We start from the raw sequence: 13106 nt of genomic DNA, 5'->3' as shown, positions 1-13106 counted from the left end.
TTTAAAAGTTGAGAGAAAGAGCAGGAACCAGGAAAGGAGGCTGAGAAGGAAATCCAACAGATAAGCTAAAAACCCAGAAGAGGTGATGTCTGTTGGGAAAGCCAAGAAAGAATGTTTCAAGTAAAAGGGAGTGGTAAACTGAGCTACAGGCCCTGAGACATCACAGAAGATAAGTCAGAGAAGTGACAAGGGACGGCAGGCAGGTCGTGGCCTCAGGACATGATGGGAGAGCTGCCCGGTGGGGTGGAGGGGCAGCCGTCCAGGAGACATGGGGGAGGGAGTGGAAATGACCACAGACAGCCCTCTGGGGACATCTTCTGCGGACATGAGCAGAGATAGGGAGCAGCAGGTGGAGGGGAACGTGGGGTCAGGAGGGACATGGGCTCGGATGGGAAATGCTAGAGCTGAGAGTTGATGACGGATGCAAAATTGGAACCAAAGTCTGTCTGACCCCAAAGCAGAAGTTTTACCTCAAAGCCATGAAGAAAACCTCACCTTCAGCAATCACCGGCATCTCAGCAGAGCAAAAACCCACCCCACCCCAGCACAGCACTGCAGTGTATGCAGCCGGTTTCCCATGCCCGCCGCCTTCACCTCAGCTCCCTCATCTCTGACCCAGGTTGTCACAGCACCCAATACACGGGGCACCCACAAAGACAGCGTCCACCCCAGCTCTTCAGATCTGGCACCTGCCCAGGGCGGGTCTTCCAGGCAGGAACAGGTCTCAGGGAAAATACAGTCAGCCAAGGCCTGTCCGAGCAGAGGGTCTTCAACCTCCCTGGTCCTACTTTCTGGTACAGAGGAGGAGGGCACTGGCTTGTTCAGGCTGCCATAACAAAGTACCACAGACCAGGAGGCTGAAGCCACAGAAGTTTATGAGCTATCGAGGCCATAACTCTAGAGGCAGGGTGGCTCTTTTCTGAGGCTTCTCTCCTTGCTTGGTAGAGGGATCATCTTCTCTCCGTGTCTCACACATTCTGTCCTCTGTGTGTACACACGTCTGTGTCCAAATTCCCTCTTCTTCTAAGGACACCAGTCATGCTGAATCAGGGCCCACCCTGAAGACCTCTTCTTAACTTATGACCTTTCTAAAGACCTTACCTCCACATACACTTACATTCTGAGATAGTGCCGATTAGGTCTTCAACATAAGAATTTTAGGGTGACACAGTTGAGCCCATCGCAAGGAGACAGCACCCCAGGGAAGGGTCATGACTGACACTTAGCATAATGCTCTCCAAGTTCATCCATGTTGTCAGAAATGGCAGGGTTTCCTTCTCTATTAAGACTGAATAAGGGGCACCTGGGTGGCTCAGTCGTTAAGTGTCTGCCTTCGGCTCAGGTCACGATCCCATGGTCCTGGGATCGAGGCCCACATCGGGCTCCCTGCTCAGCGGGAAGCCTGCTTCTCCCTCTCCCACTCCCTCTGCTTGTGTTCCCTCTCTCACTGTGTCTCTCTCTGTCAGAAAATAAAAAAAATAAAATAAAAAAAGACTGAATAACATTCCATTATATATATATACACATAATACATATATAAACATTATAGATACATATACATTATATATACATACATTATAATATATACATTACATTATGTATACATTCTATATATATACACACATAATATATACATACCACATTTTATTTATCCGTTCATTGGTCAGCAGACACTTAGGTTTTGTTTGGCAAATGAGCACAAAGTTTCAGTCATACAGGATGAATACATTCCGGACTTGCTGCATGGTGCCTATAGTTAATACCATACTGTCTACTTGCAATTTGCTAAGAGAGCAGATCTTAAGTGTTCTTACTGCACACAAAAGAGGTCACCAGGTAAGGTGACAGATGTGTTCATTATCTTGACTATGGTCACCATTTCGCAATGTATACCTATATTAGAACATTGTACATCTTCAATATATACAATTTTTGTTTGGAAATTGTAGCTCAGTAAAGTGGAGTGGGGGGAACTACCCACAAATAAATAAATCAACAAATGGCAGAGCCACACTGTTCAGTCAGTCCTCTTTGCCCGAGTGAACAGCACGCTGGGAGCCGGGAACCCGCCGCCTCCTCCATCCCTGAGGAAAATAACCAGCCACTTACTGTGACAAAGACAAGCTTCTCACAGGGCTGGGGACAACAAAAGAAAACACTTTGCAGCCGTAGATAAAGAGCATTGCATCTTTCCCTCCACGGTCTTGCTGAAATGCCTCACCCCTCACCGCTGAAATTGCCTGGAAATGTCCCCTGTTGCAGCTGCTCTCACAGTCCTTTGGCTCCCCTGCGAGCCCTGAGGAAATGTCTATCTTTTCCAAAGATAAGGCGGCCAAAGGCAGATGGGCAAAGGCCAGCACGGCCAAAAGGCAGATGGGCACTCCCTTCTACCTTAGGAGTCGATGCCTCTTTCTGGTGGGCCCAAAGCCCTCGGAGCCGCCCGCCTTATTCAATCCCCCTTCTCCTGATAACCCATCAGTCACGCCACCCCGTGGGAGCCCACGCCCCACCCCCATGGAAACTGTCACCGAGACAGATGCTTTTCTGGAAGCAAAAGAGTCGTTTTTGTTGTGGGGAGCAAGAATGCCTGTCCCCTTCAAGGGTCCTTCTAGCTGGACTAAGAATCAAATTGACATGAGACAGATTAACACTAGAACATCAGAGGTCATAGCGTACATACGGGGAAAGCACGCAGATATGGAAGACTGTCAGGCAAAATGAGGGATATGTGTCATCCTGAACTTAGGAGAAGGGGAGTAGGGGCCTGGGATTTCAAAAGAGAGGAACGCAATTCACAGGGCAATAAAGAGAAGAGCAGGTGTTTGGTAATTCGATGTTGGCCCTGCCATACAGCTGGGTCACTCAGATCAAATATATCTCTGCTAATAAACCCCCATTCTTGAAAAGATCCGTCCATTTAGATTCTTCTGTGTAGTTAGAGGGTGGGGCAATAGTTTCTCTTGAACCCTCGGGGTCTCAATTGCCTTCAGCTCAAAATAGTCTGCTGGCCAAAGTGGCACATTCTGGAGGCAAGAGGGCTGTCCCGAGCCCCTTCAGTTAGTTGTTCATTTGGCCCGAATAATACCATCATGCTTTTCGAGATGATGTACTCCAAAAGGGCAGGGCCATGCCTGTGTCCGTCCTTCTCCCATCGACAGCCCCCAGCACGGGGCCTAGCAGAGAGCAGGTTCTCCATAAATGCGGACCGGATGAGTGAATGAACTAACGAACAACAAGAAGGTAACACAGGGTTTGTGATGATCGTTGAGAGGGGAAGGGTAAGCCACATCGTGCTGTCTTGTTGAGGCCAGCCTCATCCAAGAGAAACTGGGAGCAAGCCTCTCATCTTCGAGAGAAAAGTGGAAAGTGTCCCCACCACTGATAATCCTATTGGAAACAAGGTGGGGATTGTTTCTATAGTCGTACAAGATGGCATGAAGGGCCAAGATGAATTCCAGCCTTAATGGAGGAAAAAACAAAAAGAGAATGAGTGGCCTTGAATTGGAAATGGTGCAAAACCAGAGGACAACGTAACTATCAACTGTGCATGTTCCTTATCAGGAGCACTGGGAAGGGAGGGAGACTAAGGCAGAGGGAGAGAGCAGGATCCTTATCGACAGTGTTCTGTGGTCTTAAGCAGAGGCAGAAGCAGCCAAAAGCAGTCTTATGAGTTAAGAAAGCAGAGAAAATATGCAAATTCTGTCCGGCCTCATGATCCCTTCCTTCTAAAGGAACACTTTCATATGCATGTAAATTGCATCCAAACAGCGCCAGACACAACAGAACGGGTTTTTAAAAAACAGGTCTCCAACTGTCTGCACCTTCTATTTTGAACTTCCCTCTTTAACCTTACACAAGATTCTTGGATTTCCCCCCATTTCCTCAAAGGAATTTTCACTCTTATCTTTCCTGTGACCAAGAGAATTCACAGAACCTGCCTGCATTCTGGACACAGCCAACCCGTCCCCCCTCCACCAGCCGGCTTCCCATCCAGCTTCCCACCCTCCTCCAGCCCCCACCCCAAAGTCCGCTTCTGGTGGCACAAAACACAAACCCTCTGGGCCCAGCTAGCACATTCCCTGCCCCCCAAGCCTACCCGCCCCTTTCCCAGCTTGCCTCTGCAGCAGGGTGGCTCCCTCTCCCTACTCCTCAGCCTGGGTTCCGGTGCATCCCCTCATCCCAGCATCTAATTGACACCAAACCTTGCTGATTTCGCCTCCCATTTCTCTAACCATCCTCAGACTCATCAGTGACCACTTCGAGGACCGCAAAAATCTCCTCACTGGCCTCTTCCTCCCCCGACGCCTTCATCACCTGCATCACACCATGGCCACCAGTCATTCTCATAGAGGTTGATCTAACCATGTCCCTCTGTATCGAGATCCTCACAGCACTGCTCTGCCCACAGACAACGGTCTGCCTCTTTATCGTAGCATCAAAGGACCCCACAGCCTATCTTGCCAGGTTCCTGTCTGGCTTCCCCCATCACATGCTTTTCTCTCTCCCCCTAGCAGACCACAGTCACCATTCCACATATCTCCTGTCCATTTCCTGCTCTGATCATGCCCAGCCTCCTGCAGGTGCTCCTTTGCGCTCCATGTAGTCCCCCAGGCGTGGTGGGGGCTGAGGGGTGCTCACAGAGCTGTCTCTCTCTCTCTCCTGGCACCCTGTAAGCTTGTAGAGAGTAGGGAGTTTATTACTATTACCACCACCCTCCCCCTAAACAACCTGCACTTAGGTTCTCAGGGAAAGGAGGAAAAAATGTATGAAATTAAATGAATTCTGTTGGTGCATTCCCGCATGCAAGACTCACATCAGGTTAGAATCTTGATGTTGAAAGACACAATGAAAATGATCTAAGCCAATCTCTAATCCAATGCATAAATCCCTTTGATGAAGCTGTTCCCGTTATCTATTACCGAGTAACAAACTCCCGGAACACATAATGGCTTAAAACAACAACCATTTTATTTGCTTGTGGTTCTGTAGGTTAATAATTTGGGCAGGGCTTGGTGGGTGGCCCTTCTGCTCAACATGGTTACATCTGAGGTCAATCACTTCACTGGGGTCATTCCACAGGAAGAATCCAGGCTTCACTCACGTGTCTGGTGCCTTGCTGTCCTCCACACAGCCCCTTTCCCTCTGCCTGGCTTGCCCGGCTTTCCTTACAGACTGGTAGTCTAAGGCTGTAGAGCTTCTCACGGGGTAGCTTCCAAAAGGGAGCATTGCAAAAGGGGCAGAAGCTGCAAATCTCCTTTAGCCTGTCCTCAAAAGTTACACAATCATTTCTGTTGCCTTCTACAGATGAAGGCTAGGCACAAGGCCAGAGCCGACTCAAGGGAAGGGAAGTCAACCTACCTCTCAAAGAGAGACGTGACAAAGAATTTGCCGTCAGCCATATTTAATCCACCACAGCAACTTCTCAGATCTCGTTTCAGCCCATGCTAAGACAGTTCCTGGGATGAAGAGTTCATCACAATATAAGGGCAGCCCATTTACAGAAAACACCCCAGCTTGTAAGCCTGGACCTTCCCACCCCCAAGTCCATGAGCTGACATTCCCGGCAGACACTGCCCTGATGAGGCCCACCCGGGCCTCACAGGAGTTGCTTGCATGTCTGAGGCTCCTCAAAATGCAGACATACCAAATCAGGATTACTGTGCGTATTAAAGTTTAAATGTTCACATGCAGCAAACTAATTTTGAAAGCAAAAACAAACATAGCATTACCATAGCCTTCCTTGTAAATAACACCCAAAGCCTGCATGTGGGTCCCTTGGTGAAACTCATGGCTTTATTGAGCCCCCCATGAGCCCCAATATGGAGCACCCCACAATTTATCATCTCTGTCTCACTGAGGTTCTCAAGGAGATCATCAACCAGAAAATCTCTGGGAACTCAACCCCTCTGTAATCTCCTTGTGAACTGAGCCCCAGGACACCAGCTCCATGGAGCCACCTTCCCAGCATCTGGGGCTCAGCTCACCTCCGGGGAGGAGGGAGGTCAGAGATTAGAACAGGGGATTCTTGCTGTTAGAGATACATAGGAAGTATTGCTTGACTACTGGGTATTTACCCCAAAGATACAAATGTAGGGATCCGAAGGGGCACGTGCACCCCAATGTTTACAGCAGCAATGTCCACAATAGCCAAACTGTGGAAAGAGCCTAGATGTCCATCAACAGATGAATGGATAAAGAAGATGTGGTATATATATATATATATATACAATGAAATATTATGCAGCCATCAAAAAATGAAATCTTGCCATTTGCAACGACATGGATGGAACTAAAGGGTATTACGCTAAGCGAAATAAGTCAATCAGAGAAACACAAGTATCATATGATCTCACTGATATGAGGAAATTTGAGAAACAAGACAGAGGATCAAAGGGGAAGGGAGGAAAAAATAAAACAAGATGAAACCAGAGAGGGAGACAAGCCATCAGAGACTCTTAATCTCAGGAAACAAACTGAGGGCTGCTGGAGTGGAGGAGGGTGGCAGGGATGGGGTGGCTGGGTGATGGACACTGGGGAGGGTATGTGCTATGGTGAGTGCTGTGAATTGTGTAAGACTGATGAATCACAGACCTGTACCCTTGAAACAAATAATACAGTATATGTTAATTTTAAAAAAAGAGAAAGTATTGCTTGTCTTCTCTAGCAGACTTAAATAATTGTATGCAAAATCCAACGATATAAACCAAACATCTCTCCACTATGGGTTGATTGGATTTTTATACTGTTATAGAATTATTGTTCATTTCAACAGGTATGATAATGATTGTTGTGGCTCCAGAGGGAATGGTCCTCAGTCATGGGAGATGCACACTGAAGTACGTAGGGTTTGATCAGGAGTCGGCAAACTTAGGCTCCCAGGCCAGATCTGCCCTCTATTGTTTAAAATAAAGTCCTACGGGGGCACGTGGGTGGCTCAGTTAAGAATCTGCCTTTGGCTTAGGTCATGATCCCAGGATCCTGGGATCCATCCCCTGCTTCTCCCTCTCCCTCTGCCCTTCCCACTCTTGCCATCATTGTTTATTATATAATAAATATATTATTATATAATAATAATATTATATAATATAGAAGAGCTTGCGCACTCTCTCTCTCTCTCTGTCAAATAAATTTTAAAAATCTTTAAAAAATAAAATAAAGTCTTATTAAAAGACAGCCACACCCATTTGCTTACATACTATCTGCAGCTGCTTTTGTGTTGCAATGGCCTGGTGAGTAGTTGTGACAGAGAGGGTGTGGCCGACAAAACCTAAAATATTAACTATCTGGACCTTTACAGAAAAGAGTTTGGTAAGCCCTGGGCTAGAGTATATGATATCTACAGCTTCCTTTCAAATTGCTTCGCAAAACAATTTCGCAGTAGCAACAGAAATATACATATGTATATATGTGTGTGTATGTATCCATGTGTGTACAGATAGATACAGATATAGAGGAGAGGACAAAAGAGACAATGCAAATGTGACAAGACATTAATAATTGGTGAATTTCAGGGGAGATTCTACGAGTCCTTTTTTCTTTCAATTTTGCTGTAAGTTTGAAATTACTTTAAAAAAAATGTTTGGAGAGTAAATATTGCTTCCCTTAAAAACTCAAGAGAATCTCCTAAATATATATATAGCTCAAGGGAAAATTAAATAAGATCAATAACAATATAAATATGTAACCAGCAATTGCATTAGGTTTTAAAGTAAAAAGAACAATCTTATTCACAATCACAACAAAAAATATTAAACCTATGGTTTAACAAGAGAAGAGATGTGGAGCATTTAAGTAAAATAATAAATTTCACCAAAGTCCAAAAGATGGAAGCACAACATTATGTACAAGTTATTGTGAATGTTTGGGATTGGGTGGCCAGTGCATTTACAGGTGTTTAAAAACAAAAAATAACAACAACATCAACAACAAATCACTTCACTAAAGACAAAAAGAAGCTTTGAGTAACCAGGAGAATATACCATATCCTGAGCAGGAAGACTGAATGATTTAGTATTGGAAAAAATGTCTATCCTCCACAAATACATCTATAACATTGATGTAATTCCAATTAAAATCACTGTGTGTTTTTTTTGTTGTTGTTGTTTGGGGGAGGATAGTGACATAAAGATTCAAATGTATCTCAAGTAGAAAAAAAAAATGGGTAAAATCAGCCAAGGGCATTTTGAAAATGAAGAGCAATGATAGGTTCATACCTTAGCAGATGTTAAAACTCATTTTAAAAGCTACGGTCATTAAATGAGCAAATCTGGCTCAGGAATAATCAAAGAAGAAAAAACCCATGAAGAGGTGCAAAAGTCTGTAAGAAGAATTGGGACAGCAGGTACAATGAGAGGGGAGAGGACAGATTATATAATAAACAATGATAGAACGATGTGCCCACCATGTGGAAGGAAAAAAAGTTATAGCCCTGTATCATACCACACTCCAAAGTGCAGGAAAATTAAGTATAAAGAAATAAAATCATGAACGATATAGAAAACAATGTAGATTAATATTAGTACAAGCTTGTGGCGGCACAGATCTTTCTTAGCATGAGACAAATCATTTTTTTAAAGCTTGATATAGTTGGCTAATAAAAATTTTAATCTTCTATACACCTGAAAGCACTATAACCAAAATTAAGAAAAAAAACAAACTGCCGGGCACCTGGGTGGCTCAGACAGTTGAGTGTCTGACTCTTGATTTTGGCTCAGGTCATGATCTCAGGGTCCTGAGATGGAGCCCTGCACTGGGCTCTGCGCTGGGTGTGGAGCCTGCTTAAGATTCTCTCTCTCCTTCTCTCTGCCCCTCCCCCTGCTCTTTCTCTCTCTCTCTCAAAAAAAAAAAATCCTCTGAGATAAATATTTGCAACATAAATGATCGTAAGGGGCCACTATCCTCATTGTCTAATCATTATAGGAAAAAATATTATTAAAACGTTTAAATGTGCAAATGCCATGAATATACAATTCATAAAATAATATAATTGTTGGGATTCAGCATGGTTATTATTTTCTTCTTTTCATTTATATGTATTTTCTGAGTTTTCTACACCCCCCCAAAAAATGTATTATTCCTATAGAAAAAAATAAATTCAAAAATAGGGACCAGAAAAAAATTTTTCTTCAGGCAATCTAAGCTTCTTACCAGAGAGCAATAAAAAACTCCTTTACCAGTTCTGAACTTTCCCAGAATGAGTAGGTATGCAAGGTTCCCAACAACTCCCTTTCCAGGGCCAGAAAATATGCATTTTTCATCTCCTTGAATCTTCCAAAAATCTCAAGTTGGGTGTTGTTATTACCCTAATATTATAAACAAGAAAGTGAAGGCTCAGAGAAGTTCAGCAAGCTTCCCAAGTTCACACAGGACCAAGCAGGAGAATTGGAACTGGATCCCAGGCTGGTCTGACCACAAACTCAGCACTTTCTGGGCCCCTTTTCAAGCCCCTTGGGTTGGGAGGCAGAAGGTCTGAGTCCTGATCCTGCCTCTGTCCCCTCCTGCACGATGTCCTCGGCAAGTCTCTCCCTCTGTCTAACACTTAGTTTCCTCATCTGTCCAATGAGAAGTGGATCGGCTCAAATGGGGTGTCACATTCCTCCCTGCTCAGACATTCAAGATTTCTGTTCTCATAAAGCACTCAGTACCAACCAATGGCCAAACCAGAGATGGAAGCCAGTAGCCTGGGAGCTAGCATTGGGGGCTGCACACGGATGCCCCATGCACTGGCTTACCTTGAACTCTTCACGGATGCGTTCCTCCAGGACCTTGGCAGCCTTCCGGTCCTCCATCTCCACTTTCCACTTCTCCGCCAGGATCCGGGCTTTCTCATTGGCCAGAGCATCCCTGAACTTCTTGGTGATTTCTGCCTCCTTCTGTCTCCTTGAAAGAGAACACCAGCAGGAATGAGCTCATGTAGGCACATAACAACAGGACTTCAAATAAATACCAGGAGCAATATTTCTTGGTCTATCAGAATGGAAAACATCTAAAAGCAGCAAAACTCAATGCTGGCAAAGGTGGGGGGAAATAGTCACTGTCCTGTAGGGTAATGTAAATCAACCGAATTTTTCAGGAAGCCAGGAAAAAAAATAGACTCAGAAATCCTTTTTCTCGCTTAAGATCACAAAAGTGTAGGTAGAAGATGTTCATCAGAGGATTTTTATCATGTAACAATTGGCAAACAACCTAAATGTCCATTAACAGGACCAATAAGTTGGGTTTCTCATGTAATAGGATACCATATAGTAATCTTAAATAACATTGTGAATCTATATTAATCAATTTGTCTGAGAAAACTCAGAAAATACATATAAATGAAAAGAAGGTGTTGCCAAATGCTCACCGTGATTATCTTAGGTGGTGGGTGTTGAGTTGTTATAATTTTACAATTAAAATACTGTCATTAAAAGCTGGGTGGGAGGGAATGTTGGAGTCAACTTATATGGATTTCCAAGTTGGGCAAAAAAAAAAAAAAAGGTTAAAAGTTGTTTATGAAAGAAGGCTGACTCCAAATCTTACCAGGGGCTCAACTATCCACATTGTGTGTGAAATGCAGCTAAAAGGAAGAGAAATGAGCAGACAATAGTGAATCCAAATTCCTTTATTGTTGCAGGGACAACTCAGTGAGGAATAAAGGAAATGCACGTCATCTGTATTATCTCAGTGAATCCAAACTATGTCCAGATGGAAAGGGCGTTATGCCCACACCACAGATGCAAAAACTGAGACCCCAGACCAGCTCACTACTCACTGGTGAAGCCAGGATTTGAACACGCAAGATCTACCTGATGAAGAAGACTCTGATGCTTTGGTCACCTAATCTTAGCTGAGCTCAGCAGGGTCCGCCAGCTGCCTGGCACCTCCTCCCTCCCACCCACCACCTGTCGTCCTTCAGCTTGGACCCAGCCTAGGCTCTGTGTTCAGACCCCACCCAAGACCCATCTGCACCTCTCACCAGAGCTCCTCGGCCTCCCTCTGTGCCTGCAGCCTTGCCCTCTCTGCAATCAGCTCCTCAGAGATCTCTTCGTAGGGCTTGTCACCAGGACCTTCTCCCATGATCCAGACCCAGACTTCACCATCTGCCCCCAGGAGCCACCGGATGTGTTTGTCGCTCGCTGCCTCACAGCAGAAGGAGGAACAGGAAGGAAGAAGAAACAGGTCTGAGTTCTAATTAGTCCAGGACGGGCTAGGTTGGCCAATGGTGCATCACGTTGTCTCTACAGAACATTGTCATCTACAGAAAGCATTCCAGAGAGATATCAGCCTGAGTGCAGGTCCACCTCCACCTCTCCTCCCACTCCCTCCAGGGAGCAACGCAGCTGCCAAGTCAGCCCGTTGAAGCAGGTGCCCAAGGCTGGAATTGGTGTCGGCGCCCGAGCACTGCGGAGATGGACCGTCAGCAGACAGGAGAGCAGGAGACAGTGCATCTGGCCTTCTCTCCCTCCCTCCTGTCCACTGGCTGCAAACAAGGAATTGGAGATAGTGTTCCAAGATACAGAGCCTAGGCCCCTGACCCGCATCTGCCTGTAACATGAGCAAGAAATAAACCTGTGCCGTATTAATCCACTGAGATTGCTCAGTTTGGCTGTTGCAACAGATTCCATTGATTACCAGGACGAAAATGGAAATCTGTGGGGCACCTACAGTCGTTAAGCATCTGCCTTCGGCTCAGGTCATGATCCCAGGATCCTGGGATCGAGCCCCACATCGGGCTCCCTGCTTGGCCAGGAGCCTGCTTCTCCCTCTCCCACTCCCCCTGCTTGTGTTCCCTCTCTCGCCGTGTCTCTCTCTGTCAAATAAATAAGTAAAATCTTTAAAAATAAATAAATAAAAATAAAATAAAATGGAAATCTACTCCCAAAGCAGGGTAGGGCCAGGACAGAAATAGCAGCTGTGTGTCGCTGCCTTAGCCAGGTGGCAGTCAGCTGCAGGCTGCATGAACGGCTACGGATCCATGTTAACACAAGAGCAAAACATCTGAGAAAACGGTCAGACGCTGTAACTGGAAAGGCAGACCCTCACGCCTTCCAGACCTGCCACTCTGCCACTCTAAGGCAAGAGACTGGAAAACAGAACATTCCTAGTGCCTGTTGTGTTCAGCAAGGTGTTAAGAGAAAAGAAATGAGTTCCAGGAAGAATTGAGTGCTTTGTAAGTAAAAATAAGAGGGAATAGAGAGAACACAGAAATCTGGGACTTTGTAGGACTGGAAAAAACCACCTCCTTCTAGGGCCCAAATTACAGGAGAGGGGATTTTTTTTTTTTTTAAAGATTTTTTATTTATTTGACAGAGAGAGACACAGCGAGAGAGGGAGCACAAGTGGGGGGAGCGGGAGAGGAAGAAGCAGGCTTCCCGCGGAGCAGGGAGCCCGATGTGGGACTCGATCCCAGGACCCTGGGATCATGACCTGAGCCGAAGGCAGACGCTTAACGACTGAGCCACCCAGGCGCCCCGGGATTTTTTTTTAAAGTTTGCATGATAGAGCCCAATAGGACTTCTAAGGTGAAGAAGTGACCTAAGGCACAGAACACCGTGGCTGCCATGAGAATGTGCTCCACCGACATCCAGCTGCAGGGGGCAGAACCGGGCAAGCCCTTCAGTTCCGGCGCTCCTGTGTTTGCCTGCTGCCATGCTTCCCAGAGGTGGCTCCCGGCCTTTGACTGACCATGGTGGGCCCACTCCTGGGGGACAGCAGACTCTTCGGATGGGCAACGTCAATGACTTCTTGACTGCACAGCTTGGGCTGCATGGCTACCTAGAACACCTCCGCCCCCTACCAACCTCCCCCCTGCCTAGAACACCTCCTCCCCCACTTCCCTCCCCCCTGCCCAGGACAGCTCCGCCTCCCACGCCTCCTTCGCTCAAGGTCAGACTTGTGTTGCAACACAACGGCTCTCCCACACTCCTCCAGGGTTCTGCCCCTTTTCTCCCATGAGGAAAATTTTATTTCCTGAATAAAGCCCTTGTTTGTGTAACCCCATCCCTGTCTCCACTCCTCAGAGGAGTCAGGCTAACACAAGTGCATTAAGACTGCAATCTCTTGTGTTATTTTTCAAAGAGCCTGAGATAGATAGATGCCCTTCGGTTGAAAGGAGAGATATAGGGAAA

At 45.9% G+C, this 13106-nt stretch overlaps 1 protein-coding gene across 2 annotated transcripts in view; it reads right to left on the bottom strand.

Annotated features, from left to right (window-relative positions):
• Positions 1–13106, bottom strand: part of SH2D4B (SH2 domain containing 4B) — an 84306-nt gene that overhangs the window by 48863 nt on the left and 22337 nt on the right. For both annotated transcript variants that reach the window (XM_044916505.1, XM_021700107.1), the window contains exons 2-3: positions 10955–11118; positions 9732–9879 (exon numbers count right to left, since the gene is read on the bottom strand). In XM_044916505.1, the coding sequence (XP_044772440.1) occupies positions 9732–9879; positions 10955–11118 (312 nt within the window). The remainder of the gene's footprint in view (positions 1–9731; positions 9880–10954; positions 11119–13106) is intronic.

Source organism: Neomonachus schauinslandi, chromosome 6, assembly GCF_002201575.2.
Source record: "Neomonachus schauinslandi chromosome 6, ASM220157v2, whole genome shotgun sequence".
Lineage (NCBI taxonomy): Eukaryota > Metazoa > Chordata > Mammalia > Carnivora > Phocidae > Neomonachus > Neomonachus schauinslandi.
Note: the sequence above shows the minus strand (reverse complement) of the source record. Positions and strands in the feature narration are given on the sequence as shown.